The sequence below is a fragment of the Balaenoptera borealis genome (genome assembly GCF_965194805.1).
Source record: "Balaenoptera borealis genome assembly, chromosome: 9".
Classification (NCBI taxonomy): Eukaryota; Metazoa; Chordata; class Mammalia; order Artiodactyla; family Balaenopteridae; genus Balaenoptera; species Balaenoptera borealis.
Window position 1 is genome coordinate 68,323,709 of NC_138873.1, and position 22,677 is coordinate 68,346,385.

A 22,677-nucleotide genomic window follows, 5' to 3' on the forward strand; every position below is an offset into this window, starting at 1 on the left:
TAATATTGTCTGGTTAATATGCAGGTACCATATGGCCATATTGGATAATTAATTTTTAAAGAGTTAAAATACTGTAAAATACACTTGACTAAAACTATATCAAAAATAATTTATTCTCTGTTGGGTAGTTCAAAAGGCACTCCAGGAGTCTGAGGGTTTCTTATTATTGTTGTGATACAATGTGGACATCACAAAGATGTGCAGAGTGTTAGCACTGGGGCTAGTCAGACCAGCTTTTATTTCACAGCAATATTCTCTTCCTGTGTTTTATGTTCCTGACCAATATTCTTTAGTTTTTTCATAATTCATATTGCATAGAGAAGTGTGATGCCAGGTTTTAGAGAGAATAAAAAATGGAAACAACCTAAGTGTCCATTGACAGATGAATGGATAAAGATGTGGTATATGTATTACACAATGGAATACTACTCAGCCATAAAAAATAACAAAGTCTTGCCATTTGCAACAACATGGGTGGGCCTAGAGGGAATTATGCTAAGCGAAATAAGTCAGACAGGGAAAGACAAATACCATATGATCTCACATATATGTGGAATCTAAAAACAAAAAAAACCAAAAACACACAAAAAATGAACAAGCAAAATAAAACGGAACCAAACTGATAAGATACAGAGATCAGATTAGTGGTTACCAGAGGGGAAGGGGTTGGGAGGGTGGGAGAAATGGGTGAAGGGGCTCAAGCATATGGTGATGGATGGTAACTAGACTTGTGGTGGTGATCACTTTACAGTGTATACTGATGTCGAATTATAATGCTGTACACCTGAAACTTAAAGAAAAAAAAAAAGGTTTGTTAATAACAATGAAACCTCACATTTGTAAAACCCAGTTTTATTAAAAAAGGAAAAAGTACTTTCACATTTGCTGTTTCATTTGAAGCTGAATGAGGAAATTTTAAAGGCAGAGAAAGACTGACTGGCATGTATTGATTAAATGGCTAACAGGTAAAAGACTCCTAACCCAGTTCTCGTTCACCTTATTACAGATAATGGATGAATACTGAACAAGTAAACAAAATGTCACGCACAATACATAAACGTTAGTATGAGGAAATATTTTTTTTTACCAGTGGCATCTTTTTATTTATTCATTCATTCAGCAAGTAATTCTGAGCACCTACTATGTAGCATGTAAAGTTCAAGACCAGTGCTTCTCAAACCATCTGTGGTGAAGGACCAGTTTGTTAATTATTTTATATTTCCAATCCAGTGGAGAATTCCACTTGGGCTTCAGTTGCTGCATTTGAGTTATTACTTCAATACTTTGTATTGAAGTTGAAAAAAAATTTGAAAGAAAATTTTTTAAAGAAAATTCAATACTGTAATTATGTACCTACTTCTTACCATGTAAAACTTGCATTGGCATTTTTCAGCATCTGAGACTAGTAAAACATTTATTTTTAAACAAAAGAACTTAATTGTTCTTTTAAAATTCTCATATAAATAATACGACGTTCAAAGTTTAAAAGCAAATCAACATCTGTAATACTGATGCATAAGAGAATATAATACATCACATTGTATTTGGGTAACTGTTCTTTATCTTCATATATTTTTAAAACTCCCTAATTATGTTGAAAAAAACCCCAAGACCATTGCTATTTGATAAACGTATTTATTAACATTTTAGATTTTTTCATACATACTTTAATATGTATGTATTAACATATTTTAAAAATGACTATGATCTGATGGTAGTAGAGACTGATTGCTTACTTGAAAAAATTATTTCATACATGTCAAAATGCACTATCCTCAACTATTTAATTGGTTTGTAAAATGCCTGAAGTATGTAAAAAAAATAAAGATGTAGTTTTTCATACCTTACAGTCTTATAATGAGTTGCTAGCTGGCACAAAGACAATTAATTCATTTTACAATGAAAATTTACTTTGATAGTTTGAAGGCTAGTGCTATGTAGGACATTTTCCAGAAGACCAGAGATACTTCAGATAAAAAGAAATGTATAAAACACAGCTATCAGAAATGGTTTTTTAAAAAGAATATATTATAAAATAAGACAATCACTTTTTAAGAAAAGACTTTTCATATCGATTTCTTCTATTCAAACAGACTGACATGACTCAGGTATTTTTAAGTGTTTTAGAAACACTTCCTCAAAAATTTCCAAGACAGCAGCCTTCAGATGCTCCCTCAATCCCAGTGTTGCTCAGATGAAGCAAATCTTATGAGAACTTACCACCAACCACAAGTTTTTTTGGGGCATGGACCGTATCTTACTCTTTGTCTTATCCCCAGTGCTTAGAAGTAGGCTCTCCTCGACAAATGTTCACTGAACTCCATTGCTGAAATTATAACAGCAAAAATATCAACACAACTCATCAATAAATAAACAGTCCTTTGGAGGATTGTGGGAAATCAAAACACTTTCAGTTTATACAAGTATCCATAAACACATGAAAATGTTCTAGTTTATCCTAAATGCCCCAGCCCTTATGAGTACTACAGGAAGAAGTAATTAAAAGGGAAAATTTTCCTGAGTAGTTCATAAACTGTGGGTAGTTTTTAAAACTGAATAGCAGTCTGAGAATTTTAAGAGGCAAGCTAAATATTAGATATACTCAGTCTTATTATATAGTATATAGCAACTTAGTAATTAGTAGTACCACATAATTGTTTTATACAGGTCCCACATTCAGTCAGGCCTGCTTTTAAAATTAAGTCACAAAAGAGAAAACATTTTCAATCTGTAATTAAATTTAAACCATTAATTTGAATTATACTTTTAAGGTCTATTAATTTAACAAAGATAGCCAAAAGTTGCTATTTGAGGAAAAGGCCTTCCATTCAGGCTGTGAACAGTGAAAGTTATTAAAAAAAAAAAAAAAAAGCATGCAATAAAAGCATTTTCCATAAAAACAAAGATACCTCAAGCAGGTCCACCTATATCTCTAGTTTAGGTCAGAAACTAATTCAATATATTAAAAATTATATTATTTTAAACTTTACATGAACTCAGCTTCTTGGCCTGTTTTTTTCCAGATGAGTCAGGTTTTAGTGTACTTGAAGGAAATTAAGCATATTGAGAAGACAATGGCTTCAAAGAACATACAATCTAGTGGAGGAATAACGCACAGTCACTGAATCCAAGTGACAGTAAAGTGTCATCATTCAAATTAATTCTGGGAGAAAAACTTAGCTGCCCCCTTCCTCAAAATCAAGACACAAAATTCTGAAAAAGTCCTATTCATGTGTCAACCTCCTAAAAATAAATTTTTGTCTTTTAAATATAAAGAGCTATATATAACCCTTTTTATCTAAAAGTGACACTGTTCTCCTGTAATCGAGTGCTTCCCCATTTATCTTCCAAAATCTTTGGAGACTTAATCCAAAATATGAGGACTAATCAATAATGATAATTTAAGCTAAGTATAAAAGTTTATGAAAATTTAGCACATTCCAAACATGCCATTGAAGTATGAGGATAAAGAAAGAACTTAGTTCCAAAAGGAAAAACTACCATTACAAATGAAGTAGTCTCCCGAATTCAAATGGCATAGTGAAGATTAGCTACCGTTGTTCCTCTGGACAGATTTTTGACTCAGCAGTTATTTATGTTATTTATTTACACTCTTTAGTGTAATATGGCTCAGTTAATTCACTGATATATAAAAAGTAAAAAGGGATTTAAAAAGTCTGAATTATATTAAATAACTTAAAGTAAAATAATGTAAAATGTCAAGGTGAGATCTGGGGGAAAAAATATATACTTCTAGATAGACTCTGGAGCATCTCAACCTCTTTTCTGACATGATAAATCCAGGATATATTCCAATGGGTAATCCCATATGTTGACCAAGTTTTTTAAATGTTGAAAGGGAAACAAAATCTTACAGAAACTCAGAAGGGACACAAATCTTAGCGGTATGTCAACATTACCTCCTCCGACTGGGTTGTGGCGGATAGCGCTGGTACAGGCTGTACCTCTCCCCTGCACATCAGCAGCAACTCGACACCTTGCTCTCTCATGCAGGATGCTTATCAGAACACAAGTGAATTGGCAACAACAGAATTCTAACCTGACATTTTCTCTAATTCGTTTTTAAAAAGTAAATTCATCACAAATACTTCGTATGAGTGACAGTTAACTTGTGACAGTTCACGAAAGACAGGAGAATATCAGTGGGTCAGGACACCAGTTAACAATCACTGTTCTAGAATTTTAGCGAGGCTTTAGAAAATAAAACCACATTCCTTAGAGTGCAGGATTTATATAAGGAATTTGAAGCTTGTAGTTGAGAAATGTATTAAATTGATAATTAGGAAACTAATTCTGTTTTTATAAACCAGAGGTCTTGGACATATCCAATTCTCAGCGTGAAGCCTTTGTTGATCCCTCTTCTGTTTGCAAAATACATACCAACCATGCCTCTTTGAGGTTATAAATAATCAAAGAGTGTCATGGAGGATCATGTTCTAAAAGCTGATGTGAAGGGTTAGAAGAGCGGCTTGCACAGAGGACAGCCTTAAGGCAGCAGGGTAGCTGTATCCAAGAACAAAGTAAATGCGAAAAGCAAGCAAACTTCGAAAGAGCCAGAACCCTCAATGAGGAGAAACCACTGATGCATTATGATGGTCAACACAGAGCACTGCTGTCTACGTCCCTTTCTTAATGTTTTCAATTCAGAGGCTTCAAGTTTTCTTCTAGGAGAAGATCTGATTATATGATGTAGTCAAAGAGAAACAGTTTTTATTTTACTGTTACATAGGATGGGCTGGCAAACTTTATCTTACAAAGGGCCAGATTGTAAATATTTTAGGTTTTGCAGGTCACACGATCTGGTCGCTGATGCTTTATGTTTTTCTACAACCCTTTCAAAATGTACAGACCATTTCCAGCATGCTAGCCATACAGAATCAGGCTGCTTGCCAAATCAGGCCGCAGTCTGCAGACCTCTGATATGGAAGAAAAGCAATTCTCAACTACTAACTCTCCACCCAAATTCCCTTCTCCTTGTTTCAACTTTAAATAATTTCAGATAGAATAGGAATTAGAGGTTTAAAGGACTGTAAGGATGAGGGATCTAATCTAACTTTCCAAATGAGGAGCCTAAGGCAGAGAGCACCCAAGTGACTTGCTTACAGCAGAGAGGCCAAATGCTCACTTTTCCCTCCTTCCCCTTCCATCTCTGCAATGCTTACACTCAAACTTGAGGACTCCCTTTAAAATAAAGTCTACTGGACCTTTACTATACTCACAGCTTAAAATATTTGTTTGGGCTTCCCTGGTGGCGCAGCGGTTGAGAGTCTGCCTGCCAATGCAGGGGACACAGGTTCGAGCCCTGATCTGGGAAGATCCCACATGCCGCGGAGCAACTGGGCCCGTGAGCCACAATAACTGAGCCTGCGCGTCTGGAGCCTGTGCTCCACAACAAGAGAGGCCGCGATAGTGAGAGGCCCGTGCACCGCGATGAAGAGTGGCCCCCGCTCGCCGCAACTAGAGAAAGCCCTCGTACAAAAACGAAGACCCAACACAGCCATAAATTAAAAGGAAAAAAAAAAAAAATCATTGGCCTTTAAAAAAAAAAAAAAAAATTTGTTTTACCTGATACTTGTTTCACATTCTTTTATCATGTTCGAGAAAGTCACACCAGGAAAAACTTACAATACTTTTTAGTTTATATTGAGCTAGCATGGGGCTTAAGGAGGCTTAGAAGTCTGTCCCCTAAATTTAATAAACTACTGAGTTTACTCAAGCTGGACAGGCTAGCTTCTGAGAAGAAACCTGAATAGGGCTGCTAGGTAGAGGGGATCAGTTATATGGCATTAACATTCAAGATAAGCAGACATCACTCCTCTAGTTAAATTCCTCTGGAACACGTGGGGCTACCAAGCAAACACCTTACAGGAAGAGTCTAATCCTATCCATTTACCATTTTTTCTATTACTGAAATATGGAATGAGGAATAGCACTTTAATGCCACCTCTCAGAGTAAATTATATATAAAAAAGAACATTTTCATTTTCCTTCAAATGGTAAAACTAAAGCTTATTCTTTGTACCTGAGTTTCTAGTTGTTTCCCCATAGCATTTCTGATAAAAAGCGTACTTTTATTGTCAGTGAAGAAATTCTCTAAACCAAAACAGATATAGTCAGATATTCCAGATGAACCTTCCCTAAATTTAGAACTTGAATTTTAAAACAACTTTATAGAACAATGTTACCACCCTATATCAAAAAAAATCTTTCATGTGGCAATTCTGGATATAAGGCTTGAAATCTCTTGGATCTTTCAAATACACTCACACAACATACGGATTTATAAAATGTTATCACTGATAAACCATGTGTCATCCAGGTTGTTTATGAAATGCCATTACATACCAGCCCTGAAATGTCACAATTCCATCATATACAGAGTTGTGAAATTTTCACTCTAGATATGAGGCAATGTGTTTTCTCCACATCATGTCCTCACTTTTCAGGTAAGAGGAATTTGACTCCCTTAAGAATGAAAAACAAGCCATGCCCTCCTCCCTCATTAAAAAAGATTAAAGAAGAAAATCATCACTTCTTCTTCATGATCCGTGAGTGGCTCCTAAATCTTCCTTTTATTCTACTGTATTTAAAAACTCTTCTTCTTGAAGTTTCAATTTAAAGTCCTCTCTGATTCTTTCTAGCAGCTCTGGTTTAAAAATAACATCCAATGCAGTCATTGCCAGAGCTTTGGCCGTTCGCAAAGTGTAGAACTGAGCTTCTTGTGATCCTAAAAGGTAGATAAAATGAATAAAGATAACCTCATATGTATTACAAATTACTTTATTAGTTTTCTGGTTAGCTCTCAATATCTAAATTGCCTCTCCAACTGCCCACCACAATATAGTATTTCCTGAGGTGTTGTTAGGTAAAGAAGTAATAATAGGCTAAACTAAACAGTTAGAAAGGCAACTACTACTACAAAAAGAGTAAATGCCAAGACATTCACTTGTAATAACACTTACCTGCAGCTTCAGTATATTGTTCTGTATGATTCAAGGCATTAGATCCAATGTAAAAATATGGATGAATCCCAGGAACCACAAAAGTAACATTTCCAAAATCAGTAGATCCTTGGAAAGGTAAGACAAACCATGAATTTCTAATTGCTAGTCCAATGGACACTAAAGCACATTTATCTTAATCTCTATAGCACCTGACATGATTTACTACTCCTTCCTTTCCAGAAATTCTCTGCTCTTTTGGTTTCCATGACTCCACTCTCCTAACTGTCTGGCTTTCTCTGTCTCCCTCTCTAGTCACTTTCCTTCACCTGTCACCTGAGTACTGGTGATCCCTAGGGTTTCATCTCTGGGCGACTCCTCCTCCTGTGTACCTGGGCAACCTCATCAACATTGAAACCTATGGTTTCAATCACCTCTCATGTATTGACAACCCCTAAGTCTCCACCCAAACAACTTTTGGAACAGGCTACCGGACAGCTTTCCTTAGAAGTCCTGTGAACACCTCAAATTTAACAAACTAATAATTAATACCAACCCACCATACTCCAGCCTGCTCTTTCTCTTGAACTCTTATCTCACTGAATGACATCAACACCCTGTTTTTATCTCCAAGTCCCTCTGAGTCTATTTCATCAACATTTATTATTATATTTTAAAAGAGGCTTTTCTAACATGCAAACGTATTAGTAATAATGCTCTTAAAAGGAAAAAAACCTAAAATAACCTGATATGCTTATGATTATTTAAATTCTAACAATTGTTTGTTACTCCTCAGAAACTGAAAATGCCCCCATATAACTAAGTCCTTAGTAACCTGCTTACTGATGACTGGAAATGAATTAAAATTCTATTTCCCCTTTAAGTAGCTTACTTAAAAATTAGAACTAAGCAAATTTAAACACTAGAAATATTGAGAATATAAAGCAAAGAGTATGTTGGCTATTTCTAAAAACAAATCTGTTCACTTGACATTCTACATTCACTGAAGAGTGCATCAGTGTCTTTCCCCTACCCATTAAGTTTGTGAAAAATCTCATTAAAAATCACGAGCAATACCTCCCCCAACCTCCAAAGCTGTTAAACAATACCATTTAACCATGGATGGTACTTCCCTTCCTCAAATAGCATATGATATGTTTGAAAGAACTTAATCACCTGAAGGGACATTCAACATTGCATCTTCTGAAATGAAGTCTATTCCCAGCTTTTTTCCATTTTCAATGTAAGCTTTCCACAGGCTCTTATTGGGAAGAACATTGTAATAATCATGTGCTCCACCTTTAATTTCTACCTAATAAAAAAATTATAAAACAAATTTTGAATTAAGAAACTCAAATTCACTATCTAATTTTCAAACTAGCAATAGTTCTCTAACAGAAAGAGGCTTAAGAGGAGGCACCTCCCCTTCAGGATATAAACTCTCTCAAATCTTTTACCTTAAAAAAGTATGTTTTTCTATAACGGGAGTTCCTAGGACCCTATCTCCTTTACATTATATATGCACCAAAGCACACGAGGTCACCTAGTCAGTGAGTCTCAACTTCAGTCCCTAAACAGGGTGTGGGAGAGGCCAGGAGTCTCCATTTTAGACAGCACGCCCAAGTAATTTTGATGAATGTGGTCCCAAAACCACATACTTAAGAAACACTGCTGTAGGCTATAGCCTCTAAAAGAAAGAAATCAAGATTTACCGATTTTCAATATACAAACTGACACTGACACTGACACCACTGCCTGGTCTGAAAGGTATAACATACCCTGAGCAAGACAGAAGATTCACAATGCGGAAGGGTTGACTATGGTCCTCATTTATTAATTTCAGTGCATGAAGATACAGAAGCAGTTTATATGTGCCCAGTTAAGAGGATTTACAGATTTAGATTTGACTAAATCAAAAATGGGCAATACTCCCACAAACTAAAGATAATCCCAATAGCATTAGCAAAAACCAATTATAAAATGGCAAAGGTAATATTCTACTTTTAGCAACATCTAAGTTAGAAACAATGACAACCTAAGTAGATACTACAAGTCAGCCAAAACATAAAAAATTATTAAAAGACTATTTAAAATATAGGAGAAGAGGAGATAAGCAATCTATCTGATAAGATGTTTAAGGTAACAATCATAAAGATGCTCAGAGAACTCAGAAGAATGGATGAACAGAGTGAGGAGTCAGAAGTTTTTAACAAAGAGTTAGAAAATATAAAAAAGAACCAGAGCTAAAGAATACAATAACTGAAATAATAAATACACTAGAAGGAATCAATAGTAGATAGACGATACAGACGAATGGACCAGCAAACTGGAAGACAGAGTAGTGAAAATCACTCAAGCTGAACAGAAAAAAGAAAAATGAATTTTTAAAAATGAAGACAGTTTAAGAGTCCTCTGGGACAACATCAAGAGTACTAACATTCGTATTATCAGGATCCCAGAAGGAGAAGAGAGAGAAAAAGGAGCAGAGAACATATTTGAAGACATAATAACTGAAAACTTCCCTAACCTGGGAAAGGAAACAGACATCTAGTCCAGGAAACACAGAGAATCCCAAATAGGATCAACCCAAAGAGGATCATGCTGTCCTTAAATGGCAAAAATTAAAGATAAAGAGAGAGGGGCTTCCCTGGTGGCACAGTGGTTAAGAATCCGCCTGCCAAGGCAGGGGACATGGGTTCGAACCCTGGTCTGGGAAGATCCCACATGCCGCAGAGCAACTCAGCCCATGCGCCACAACTACTGAGCCTGTGCTCTAGAGCCCATGAGCCACAACTACTGAGCCCACATGCCACAAATACTGAGCCCATGCACCACAACTACTGAAGTCCGCGTGTCTAGAGCCCGTGCTCCGCAACGACAGAAGCCACCGCAATGAGAAGCCCACACACCATGGCCAAGAGTGGCTCCCGCTCACCGCAACTGGAGAAGGCCCGCACGCAGCAACGAAGAATTAAATAAATAAATTAAAACAAACAAACAAACAAAAACCTCTCCACAAAGGAGGTGTAGAGGGAACATACCTCAATAACAAAAGTCAAAAAGAAATATAGATCAATGAACAGGATAGAGAGCCCAGAGATAAACCCACGCACCTAATTATGGTCACCTAATCTATGAGAAAGGAAGCAAAAATATACAATGGAGAAAAGACAGTCTTTCAATAAATGGTGCTGGGAAAACTGGACAGCTACATGTAAAAGACTGAAATTAGAACACTCCGTAACACCATACACAAAAATAAACTCAAAATGGATTAAAGACCTAAATGTAAGGCCAGACACTCTTAGAGGAAACATAGGCAGAACACTCTTTGACATAAATTGCAGCAAAGTCTTTTTTGACCCACCTCCTACAGTAACGAAAATAAAACCAAAAATAAACAAACGGGACCTAATTAAACTTAAAAGCTTTTGCAAAGCAAAGGAAACCACAAACAAAATGAAAACCATAAACACTCAGACTGGGAGAAAATATTTGCAAATGAAGTAACCGACAAGAGATTAATCTCCAAAATATACAAACAGTTCATGCAGCTCAATATCAAAAAAAAAAAAAACAATCAAAAAATGGGTGGAAGACCTAAATAGACATTTCTCCAAAGAAGACATATAGATGGCCAAGAAATACATGAAAACATGCTCAACATCACTAATTATTAGAGAAATACATATCAAAACTACAGTGAGGTATCACCTCACACCAGTCAGAATGGCCATCATCAAAAAATCTACAAACAATAAATGCTGGAGAGGGTGTGGAGAGAAGGGAACCCTCTTACACTGTTGGTGGGAATGTAAACTGGTACAGCCACTGTGGAGAACAGTATGGAGGTCCCTCAAAATACTAAAAACAGAACTACCATATGACCCAGCAACCCCACTCCTGGGCATATGCCTAGAGAAAACTGTAACTCAAAAAGACAGCTGCACCCCTATGTTCACTGCAGCACAATTTAGAGCAGCCAGGATGTGGAAGCCACCTAAATGTCCATCAACAGAGGAATGGATAAAGAAGATGTGACACATATATACAATGGAATATTACTCAGCCATAAAAAGAAATGAAATTGTGCCATTTGCAGAGACATAGATGGCCCTAGAGACTGTCATACAGAGTGAAGTAAGTCAGAAAGAGAAAAACAAATATCATGTAATATTGCTTATATGTGGAATCTAGAAAAATGATACAGATGAACTTATTTGCAAAGCAGAAATAGAGACACACAAGTAGAGAACAAATGTATGGATACCAAGGGGGGAAGGGGGAGGTGGGATGAACTGGGAGATTGGGATTGACTTACATACACTACTATGCATAAAATAGATAACTAATGAGAACCTACTGTATAGCACAAGGAACTCTACTCAATGCTCTGTTGTGACCTAAGTGGGAAGGAACTCTAAAAAAGAGGGGATATATGTATACGTATAACTGATTCACTTTGCTGTACAGCAGAAACTAACATAACATTGTAAAGCAACTATACTCCAATAAAAATTAGTAATTAAAAAGAAGTCATATATGACAAGCCCACAGCCAACATCATAATCAACAGTAAAAAGCTGAAAGCATTTCCTCTAAGATCAGGAACAAGACAGGGATGCCCACTCCACCCACTTCTATTCAACTTAGTATTGGAAGTCCTAGCCACAGCAATCAGACAAAAAATAGAAATAAAAGGCATCCAAATTGGAAAGGAAGAAGTAAAACTGTCAACTGTTTGCAGATGACATGATGCTATACATAGAAAACCCTAAAGATGCCACCAAAAAACTACTAGAACTCATCAATGAATATCGTAAAGTTGCAGGATACAAAATTAATATAGAGAAATCTGTTGCATTTCTATACACTAGCAATGAACTATCAGAAGAGAAATTAAGAAAACAATCCCATTCATGATCTCATCAAAAAGAATAAGATAACCTAGGAATAAATCTAATTAATGAAGTAAAAGACCTGTACCTGGAAAACTATAAGACACCGATGAAAGCAAATGAAGATGAGACAAACAGATGAAAAGATATACCATGTTCAAGGTTTGGAAGAATTAATATTGTTAAAATGACCATACTACCCAAGGCAATTTACAGATTCACTGCAATCCCTATAAAAATACCAATGGCATTTTTCACAGAACTAGAACAAATAATTCTAAAACTTGTAAAGAAACACAAAAGACCCTGAATAGCCAAAACAGTCTTAAGAAAGAAAAACAAAAGGAGGTCTCATGCGCCCTGATTTCAAACTATACTACAAAGCTACGGTAATCAAAACAGTATGGTACTGGCACAAAAACAGATACATAGAGCAATGGAACAGAACAGACAGCCCAGAAATAAACCCATGCACCATCGGTCAATTAATCTACAAAAAAGGAAGCAAGAATATACAATGAAGAAAAGACAGTCTTTCCATAAGTGGTGTTTGGAAAACTGAACAGCCACACGCAAAAGAATTAAACTGGACTACTTTCTCACACCATATACAAAAATAAACTCAAAATGGATTAAAGATTTAAATGTAAGACCCCAAACCATAAAACTCCTAGAAGAAAACATAGGCAGTACGCTCTTTGACATCAGACTTAGCAATTTGTTTTTTGGATATGCCTCTTCAGGCAAGGGGAAAAAAAGTAAAAATAAATGAATGGGACTACATCAAACTAAAAGGCTTTTGAACAGTGAAGGTTACCATCAACAAAATAAGAAGGCCACCACTGAATGGGAGAAGATATTTGCAAACAACAGATCCAACAGGGGTTAATATCCAATATATACAAAGAACTCATACAACTCAATAGCAAAAAACCAAACAGCTTCATTAAAAAATGGGCAGAGAACCTGAATAGACATTTTTCTACAGAAGACATACAGACGGGAACAGGCACATGAGAAGATGCTCGACATCACTAATCATTAGGGAAATGCAAGTCAAAACCACAATGAAATAGCACCTCACATCTGTCAGAATGGCTATTATCGAAAAAGACAACGAATACATGTTGGTGAGGATGTGGAGAGAAGGGAACCCTTGTGCACTACTGGTGGGAATCTACATTGGTACAACCACAATGGAAAACAGTATGGGGATTCCTCAAAAAATTAAAAATAGAACTATCATACTCTCCAGCAATTCCACTTCTGGGTATGTGAAGAAAATAAAAACGCTAATTCGAAAAGATATATGCACCCCTATGTTCACTGCAGCACTATCTACAATAGCCAAGATATGGAAGCAGTCTAAGTGTCCATCAACAGATGGAATGTAAAAACAATAGCTAAAGGTATACATATATACAATGGAATATTAAGCAGCTGTATTAATCAGCTGTATAAAAAGAATGAAACATTGCCATTTGCGACAACATGGATGGACCTAGAGGGTATTATGTTAAGTGAAATAAGTCAGACAAAGAAAGACAAATACTGTATGATTTCACTTACATGTGGAATCTAAAAAACAAAACAAATGGACAACTATAACTAAACAGAAACAGGGTCATAAGGAGAACAAACAGGTTGTTGCCAGAGGGAAGGGGGTTTGGGAGAAAAGAGTAGTAGGTGAGGGAGATTACAAACATTCAGTACAAAATAAATGAGCCATAGGTATGAAATGTACAGTGTGGGGAATACAGTCAATAATTCTGTAATATCTTTGTATGGTGACAGATGACAACTAGACTTATCATGGTGGTCATTTTGAAATGAACAGAACTATCAAATCATTATGTTGTATACCAGGAGCTAACATAGTGTTGTAGGTCAATTATACTTCAAAAACAAGCAAACTCATAGAAAAAGAGATCAGATTTATGGCTTCCAGAGTCGGGTGCTGGCGGGAGGGGGAATTAGGCAAAAGTAGGCAAAAGGTACAAGCTGCCAGTTATAAGGTAAATAAGTACTAGGGATATAAGTACAACATGATAAAGATAATTAACACTGCTGTACATTATCCATGAAAGTTAGGGTAAATCCTAAGAGTTCTCATCATAAAGGAAAAAAATTTCTTTTCCATTTCTTTAATGTTGTACCTATGTGACATGATGGCTGTTCACCAAACTTATTGTGATAATCCATTTCATGATGTATGTAAGTCAGATCATTATGTTGTATACCTTAAACCTATACAGTGCTGTATGTCAATTTTATCTCAATAAAACTGAGGGAAAAAAGACTTATAGAATCAAATCTAATAACAATGAATCTTATTATAAGGGAATATTATACCTTGGGATATTAGCTAGTGATAATAGTTCATGTATTTATGTTATAAATATTTTAAATATCTATATTTATAATTATAAATAAATAAGGGATGAATGCTTAATTTTTTACTCTTTGGACACTTAACATATACTGTCTTAGAATCACTCTTACTATCTGAATAAATCATACATCTCCAATCTACTGAGGGCAGAAAAAAATAAGGTATGAAGTGTTGGCCCTAACTCTTCACAAACATTATGCCATTATAATTCTCATAAGAACCCTAAGATAGATTATATCATTATCTCCATTTTTCAAGAGAAAATGGAGGCCCAGAGATATTAAATAACATTTCCAAAAGTTACAGAATCAGTGAGGCTGAGAGGCACAAATCCAGATCTTATCTCTCTCCAACCAGACTACAGGCTTGCCCCAGGGCAAGATTTATGCATTCTGGAGCTTCTCATCCCACTGTACGCCCTACATGATTGGTACATACATGCTGCCGACTTTAGGAGTCAAATAAACAAAACCTCTTGACTACTGTGTCTATTTTAACTTTCATTCCAGCAAGCCATAAGTATATATATCACTACTATACATACCTGTCACTTCACCAAAAATAGGTTTGGCTGATTTTGCCATAAAGTTCCCTTTACAGGAACTATATACAGCAATTCCAAAAGCATAACTGCCAATAAGGAAAAATATAACTTGCAAAAAGGCAGGGAGTCTAGCTCAGCAATATCAGTTATTCTAAGTCCTGTGTAATAAGACGACTACAGTCTTCCCTATGCAGACACTGAGCAAAATAAATAAGAATGAAAGATTTTCACATCAACTATTCAGTCAACTGGTTTCGCATATTCAAGGCATTGATTGCCAAATAAAAGGGAGGCAAATTAGGTTCTAAATGTAACAATATAAACAACCCCAGCCCACATATATACTTCTGATTATAACTTAGATTAACTCTTAAAAGTTCTTACTGTGCACCCAGTAGCCAAAGCTGCAGCTCTGAAGCAATCTTCTGCCTTTTTGGTCAAAACTGGAAGTTCTTTCATTGAGGGTGCACGGAAGTAATAGATTAGTTCAGAATAAGAGGGAATGATATTGGGTATTACACCACCATTTTTTATTATACCTATAAAAAGAACCAAATTACTGGAATTGAGCTTGGAGCTTGGAGATCATTTCTTTAAGCTTAAATACACCCATAAAGTTTTTCAGCCAATATATACATAAAGAAAAATAATTTAAACTTATTAGCATCACCAACCAAAGATTTTGATGTTATACAACAAGTTTCTATGCACAGTGTGATACTTTCTCACTAATAGGAAAAAAAATAACTGTCTATATGTACTTTAGTCTGAGGAATTTATACGATGTTAAGAAATTATGATTCCTGACTATAGAGAAACTGTTAGAAATTTTTACAACTATCTTAAGCCTTCTGGGAGACTTTTATTTCAGTGCGTTTTATTACAGTTGTACATTTTGATAAACTTTGACATAAGGAAAAAAACCAATGGTATGAGCTTCTATAATTACCCTCATACCTCAGGAATCCCATTTTAAATAGCATTTGGCTCTGGGAAAATAATTTTCATGCCAACAAGAAACCAATGCAAGTCAAAGATGACAAAGTATACTACCAACTGTCAAAACAAATGCATTTATTTGGAACTAGACTGAGAAGGAAGATGTATCCATTCAAAATAATAATGAAAATAAGTATGCAAAACCTATTTTATATGACCTGTTTTAAAAAGAAATATTTTTTACATATTCCTGTTTATTCTTTTTAAAGAAACTAAGGTAGAAAATTGGTAAAAGTGCAGTTACAAACTAATTTCAGACTATAGCAAAATCAGGCAAAGAACAGATCTTAAAGTATAATAATTTCTTAAATCATAAGGAATTAAACTAAAAAATAAATCTGTACCTTCAAGACAGTACTTTATTACTGTATATATATTAAGGTGATACACATAATTTAAAAAGATGTTACTTAGGATTAACAGCACTTGAGTACATAAAACCAGTAACCACCACTTTTTTTTTAAATGAGAAAATGATGAAATTTTGTTATTAAGAGACAGTGAAGATAACTGAAAAAATCCAATTCTAACTTTCAAATACCCACAGAATATTGAGACAGTGAGGATAACTGAAAAATCAAGTTCTAACTTTCAAATATCCACAGAAAGAACATAGATCCTTACATAAAAACATTATTTCTAATACTCAAAATGACCATTCTATTTATGTACAAATAATCTTAACTATCTTCTTACCCACATATAAATGAACATCTAGTATCCTGTCCCAGGAATTTCTGAAAATGTTAAAAATTTTTGAAATATTCATAAAGTACATAAAATGTTCCCAAATGTTTTTTTAAATCAAATATTAAGGAATTATACTGCACTGAAATATATTAAGCGCCACCTATTACCCAAAGCATTTGACATTCGTACCATGAACTCTCCAGGTCGGTTTCATTTGTTGTCTTAACACAGACAGATTGTTGTAGGCGAGGACAGCAGCATCTAATGCATTTAGTCCTTCCCAGGGATAAGCAGCAGCATGAGATGCTTTTCCATAGTACTTCACAATCACACTAGGAAATAAAACATCATTCGGAATTACTTTTTTCAATATCATCAAAGTAAGAAAATCCAAGTAATTAGAACTACTCGACTATTATTCAAAATTAATTCACACTGATGAATTAATTTGTAGCAATAATGTAGCAATTTACATACCTTAGTTCTAGTTTATTATTATGTAATACAGTGACTAACACAAAGAAGGCATTCCAAAAAACCAGAGAAAAAGAACTTTGCTCAATGGAGCTCCTGTACAAATTAGATCTGTACACAATTCAATTTAAACAAACAATGCAATACTGTATTAAGTGCTGGAATTACAAGAGATGGCTCCTGTCTCCTTCTACACTGTACTGTGAGAGTTCTATATCAAAGGTCTGCAAAAACTCAAATAATTCTTTCTGTCTTAAGGGTGGGGAAAGGTCAAGGAAAGACAGAAAGGAGGTGACATTTGAAATGGGTTAAGACAACCTCTAAAAATCAGATTATATTCACAGTATTATAAAATATTCTAGTGTTAAGTCAGTTGTTCCTGACCAATATTTTATTAATGTTCCAGAATACCTGTATCACTAATACCTTAAAAGATTTTTAAGAATTAATTAATTAATTAATTTTATTTTTGGCTGGGTTGGGTCTTTGTTGCTGCACGCGTGCTTCTCTAGTTGCGGCGAGCGGGGGCTACTCTTTGTTGCAGTGCGCGGGCTTCTCATTGTGGTGGCTTCTCGTTGCAGAGCATGGGCTCTAGGCGTGCGGGCTTCAGTAGTTGTGGCACTCAGGCTCAGTAGTTGTGGCGCACGGGCTTAGTTGCTCTGTGGCATGTGGGATCTTCCCAGACCAGGGCTCGAACCCGTGTCCCCTGCATTGGCAGGAGGATTCTTAACCACTGCACCACCAGGGACATCCCCCTTAAAATTTTATAAATTGTTTTTCCACTTCCCAATAGTTCTCGTACCAGTCTACTCAGATACAATAAAAAACAATAAGGTTTAGAGAAAGGATTGTATATTAAATAGTTATTTATAAAGATGACTTGCCTCCATTTGTTTTTTTAACTCTTTGAATACATGACTCATGGCCTTGTCTGATAACCCCCCCAAAAAAATAATAATAATGGTGACTTGTTTGGATAACACTTTTTAAGCCTGATTAATAGTACCCACATTTAAATTATTAAAAAGTCACTCTAGACTTATTTTTTTTTTAATGAGCTAGATTCAGGAGGCTCATGGCATTTCTTTACTGATTCCAAACATTCTATTAAAAAAACAAAAACAAGTAAAAGCATCCAAATATATATTTTAAATTTTAGGATACTTGTTATTTCCTCAATCTATATCTTATCACCATCTCCCAGAAACTGGAATTTTAACAAAACTGGTGATAAATATTAAAAAATGGAAAAAGATGTCCTTTATGAAAATGGCTCTAGCACCATTTCTTCTAGGGTTCAAATCTATGTACAATTAAAGCACAATAAACTACAGGAAAAGAAATGTTAATGCCTGTTTTATATCAGCATTAGTATTTTAGGCTTAAAAAGCACACTTAAAAAAAACTGACATGGAATGATATTCAAGACACATTGTTTAATTTTAAAAAGCAAGAGCCAGATCAACAATATATTTAGCAGACTATTTCAGAGGGGGGAAAAAATCCTCCTTTAAAATTTAATTTATACATGTACCTATTTTATGTCTATAAATATACCCCCAAAGTCCTGGAAGAATATATATCTCTAGAAAAGGGACTGTATGTGAAAAAGGTGATTAATAGGGACATAGTGCTTTATCTTATTTATTGTTACAGATTTTTAGCATGAATAGATTAGTAATTTTTTAAATTAAATTTTTGTTCTTGCTCTCTTTTCCATCTTAAAAGTTGGCCAGTGAAAAACCTAAGAAGCCAGATACTAAGAAAAGGCCTGAGGCCCAATGGACTGACTTCAGAATCAAGGCCAAGAAGCGTACCTAACCCTAAATCCTAGAAGGCTAATGGACTGGGAAGCCTGCCTGCAGCCACTGGTCCCTTCCAGCCAGAGACATTGGCAGAGATTTCTAACCTCTAAGGTTTTCCAGAGGTGTACTACTGTACAGCATCCCTGAAACGGAAGTTGAAAGACTCTTCCTACTGTCACAATACCAATTATTCCTGGTGATAAGACCAAAAATACCAGGACAGTTAAAATACTCATCCTCTGAAAACAAGGGATGCAGAGAAATGCAGGATAACTGAACACACAATCTAGAAGCACTGCTGGGGTGGTTCTGCGATTACTCCCTGGCTACTGCAGAGGAGAACATGGGGTTTTCCTGAAGCAGCTGAGCCATGGCTCCTTGGGACCAGACCCCTAACTGGACCATTAACTATTATGGTTGAAATTTCTGATGTAAAAAATTTAAACCACTTAAATGATGCATGCTCCTAGGTACCAAAAAAAAGTGAGCTTTTCAACATAGAGAAAGATAAAAAAGAAAAAAAAAAGTTTCAGCACCAGACAAATCAGAAAAGGATATATTGGCAAATTCCAATCAAATCCACAGCTAGTCAGTTTCTGTATTTTTTCGTCAGGAACATAATTTATCCTTTTTGCAAAGAACTCAAAATAAGTAAACTAGAGAAGTGTGTTTTCTTCCCAAGTCTAACAAAGCTGTCTCTTGCAGATCTATTCAGCTGCAAATGCAACTCCATATCAAAGGACAGACATTGTCCAGAAACCAGATTCCTCTCAATTCAAAATAGAACATAAGTGTCAACATATTGTTTGCTATTCTTACGCTTTTTAGGCAGTATTTTAACAGTTCAATTATGAACACCATATTAAATCTCAATTAGAAGGGGCCTACCAAATGTCGTTCAATGGAAATCAAATATCACACCATTATCTTTCAATTTACTGTTTTTTTTCAATTTACTTTTTAAATGCAGAAGTACGGAGTTTTAGCCTCCGGTTAAGTCACTAAAGTATTCTAATAGCCTGTTTTCCACTACGAAGTTTATTTCAACTTGATTACTCACTCATGTTCAGCCATATCAGGTAGATAAGCAGCATTCTCTTGAGATGGATGGGCCATAAAAACAACATCAAGATTTTTAAAAGCCCCTGCTTCGATTAAATCAACTTTGCCACCACCATCTTCTTCTGCAGGGGTTCCCAGAACAATTACCTAGAAAGAAATACCTGTGTCAGAGCAACAAAAAATCCTAGCAGGCGATATCACTCAGGTTCCCTTGCATATGTATTCACAATCTAAATCAAACTATGAAGAGAGGTTTTGTTCTCTGACTCAAGTAAGGCAGTGGGCATAAATCTACCGTGCTAAATTCACCACAAACTTGCAATTGACATTATTATACCAATTTGGCTCAAAGTATGCACTAAAGTCTCTATAGGAAACTTTCCCCAATCTTATAACACAATTTTATAGAACTAATGTCAAAGATGAAAAGAGATAAGTACTATATACTAAGTTCCTCAAAATTATTTAGGACTTACTTCTTAAAGCTTATTTTTGACTGTCTTTTAGTATATATGTATATAATTATTCATAAGCATTTTACTAGTAAGGAACTTTCTAGTTACTTATTAGTTATCCTCACAACAACCCTGTGAGGTAGGTGAGCGATCTGTATCATCATTTTAGGAAGGGTGGTTTTGAGGCATGGAGTGAAATGTCTTGCCCCAGATCACAGAGCAAGGCTTAAAGCTGAGCTGGGATTAGATACCCTGACCTTCAGGCCTGAACTCTGTTTCTTTACCAAACTACCTCTTTAAAAGGTCTTAACGCATTAATCCTTTATGAAAAGCATTGAATAAATCTTAATACCACGGTTAGAAACGGCCAACTATTACACAAACTTACTAATTCGATTCCACCAGCTCAACCAGGCAGATTTATTGGTCACCAAACACCTAATTAAACAAAAGAGAACTTTACAGAATAAACATTTTACTTTGATATTTAAACTTAACTTCTTCAAACAATTTTTAAAAGCAAAGAAAAATTATCTATAAACAACTAATATACTTTCAAGGTCACGTATAAGAACACAATGAAACAAGTTGGAAAAGTTCTTGGCTTGAAAAGAGAATCAACATAAATTCCATTTTCAGATAAGACAGATAACCTTACTAAAACTGAGTATTACCATTCAAAATCAGAAGTGTGTGTATTTCCCAAAGTCTTGCTTTATTCAGAAGTTATAAAGCACCCAAACTCTTAAATTAAGTTGCTTTTTACTCTTAACCCTTGACTCATTAAATCTGATGACTTTTCAGGTTAAATCTTGCTGACTTCTCTGAACCTTTCATAAACCTGGTTAAAGCTAAATCTCTCCAGTGCTTCATGCAATGGCAAAGGACACCTCCTCCCCCAAACAAAACAAAAACCTAGCCAGATGAAAAACAAGGCCCAGAGGCAGAAAAGAGAAGGCGGCTAAAGAGAAAAAGCCACAAAAGATGGAACTGTAAGGATAAAAGAGAAAGGTACTGACACTGGAAAAAATGGGCTAAAGAATATTAAAATATAACATCAGTCTTCCCCTTAACCTGAGCAGTGGTGATTGAATCTTAGCCCACAGAAAGAATATACCATCTGGAAAAACAGAGTAACACAAGGTTAAACTTGCCCTGTGGCTAACATAAATATTTCCCCGTTTAAAGGATCGAGCTATTTCTTAAAATCGCGAAATAAACTTTAAGACTTAAGGATCATGTAGTTAATGTTCACTCTCTTCCCATTTTTTGTATACTTCTAGAGGTTTTGTAGTTCTAACGACTGAACATTTCCTATCCAAATTCCAATGATTCGAATCACAACAGCTCCTAGGACTGCCACAAACAAAAGATTTTTTGGAGGCTAACGAATAGGGTCTGCAGGTTTCCCTATAATAACTACCTCCTCCCAGAGATTGCACAACCTTGTCAGCAAATTGCGATTGCCCCTGTTACCAAAAATAAGCCATCACGAAATGGTTCTACGTTCCTTCCTAAGGGAGAGAGTCCACTCAACTGTTTACAACTACGCAGGAGTGAAAAAGCAAAAATCTGCAAAATGTCGCTAGGTCGGCAACTCATGAACTACTGACTTTGATCCAGGGGTTCTGCCTACTAGCAAAAGCCAGGACGTCGAGTGCTGTCCCCTACACCTGCCCCGGAGTGGGAAGGGACGGAAGCGCACAGGAAGCGCCGGCTCCCGCCCTTCTCAGGTCGGTCCCGGCCTGGGCTGGCGATGGGAGTCCCAAGCCCGGGCCCCACCTCACCTTCACCGGCAGAGGCAGCCTGGGGAGGCTCTCCAGGGCCCCCTTGACGCCCAGCGCGGCCGCCGCCCCGACCTCGGCGATCAGGTTGTGGCCGCAGGCGTGCCCGATGCCTGGCAGCGCGTCGTACTCGCAGAGGAAGCCCAGGTGCAGCGGGCGCGGCGCCGCCCAGCCCCCCGGCGGCCCCCACTCGGCACGGAAGGCCGTGACCAGCTGGTAGTGCGGCTGCACCACCCACGAGGCGGCCGGGCGCTCGCTCTCGAAGAAGCGCGTCAGCACGCCGTGGGCATGGTGCTCCTCGTAGGACAGCTCGGGCTCGCTCCAGATCTCGCGGCTCAGGGCCCCCAGGCGCTCGGCCGCCTCGTCGATGCACTCCGCCGCGCGCAGCTTCAGCAGCTCCACCTCGAAGACGGCGGCGCAGGCGCCCCCCTCCACCGGCCTCTCCTCTCCGGGTCTCATCGTGCCCACAGCCCGTGACCGCTCAGCGCTCTTCTCGACCGCCCGCTAGATCGCTCCCTCCTAGAGGCCCACTGAGCCTGCGCACACGCCCGACGTTCGCGGCGCAGGCTGTCTCCGCAGCTCCCGGGAGACCCACCCCCGAGCCCCCGAGCC

At 36.8% G+C, this 22,677-nt stretch overlaps 1 protein-coding gene across 1 annotated transcript; it reads right to left on the bottom strand.

The window, feature by feature from the left end:
* Window positions 1-836: 836 nt before the first annotated feature.
* PM20D2 (peptidase M20 domain containing 2) lies at window positions 837-22,661 on the bottom strand. Its single transcript, XM_082405990.1, has 7 exons — window positions 22,069-22,661; window positions 19,825-19,973; window positions 16,675-16,817; window positions 15,181-15,335; window positions 8,139-8,274; window positions 6,984-7,091; window positions 837-6,748 (listed from the first exon to the last, which is right to left on the bottom strand). The coding sequence occupies exons 1-7, from the start codon at window positions 22,522-22,524 to the stop codon at window positions 6,594-6,596; spliced, it is 1,302 nt and encodes a 433-aa protein (XP_082262116.1). The 5' UTR covers window positions 22,525-22,661; the 3' UTR covers window positions 837-6,593.
* Window positions 22,662-22,677: the final 16 nt, after the last annotated feature.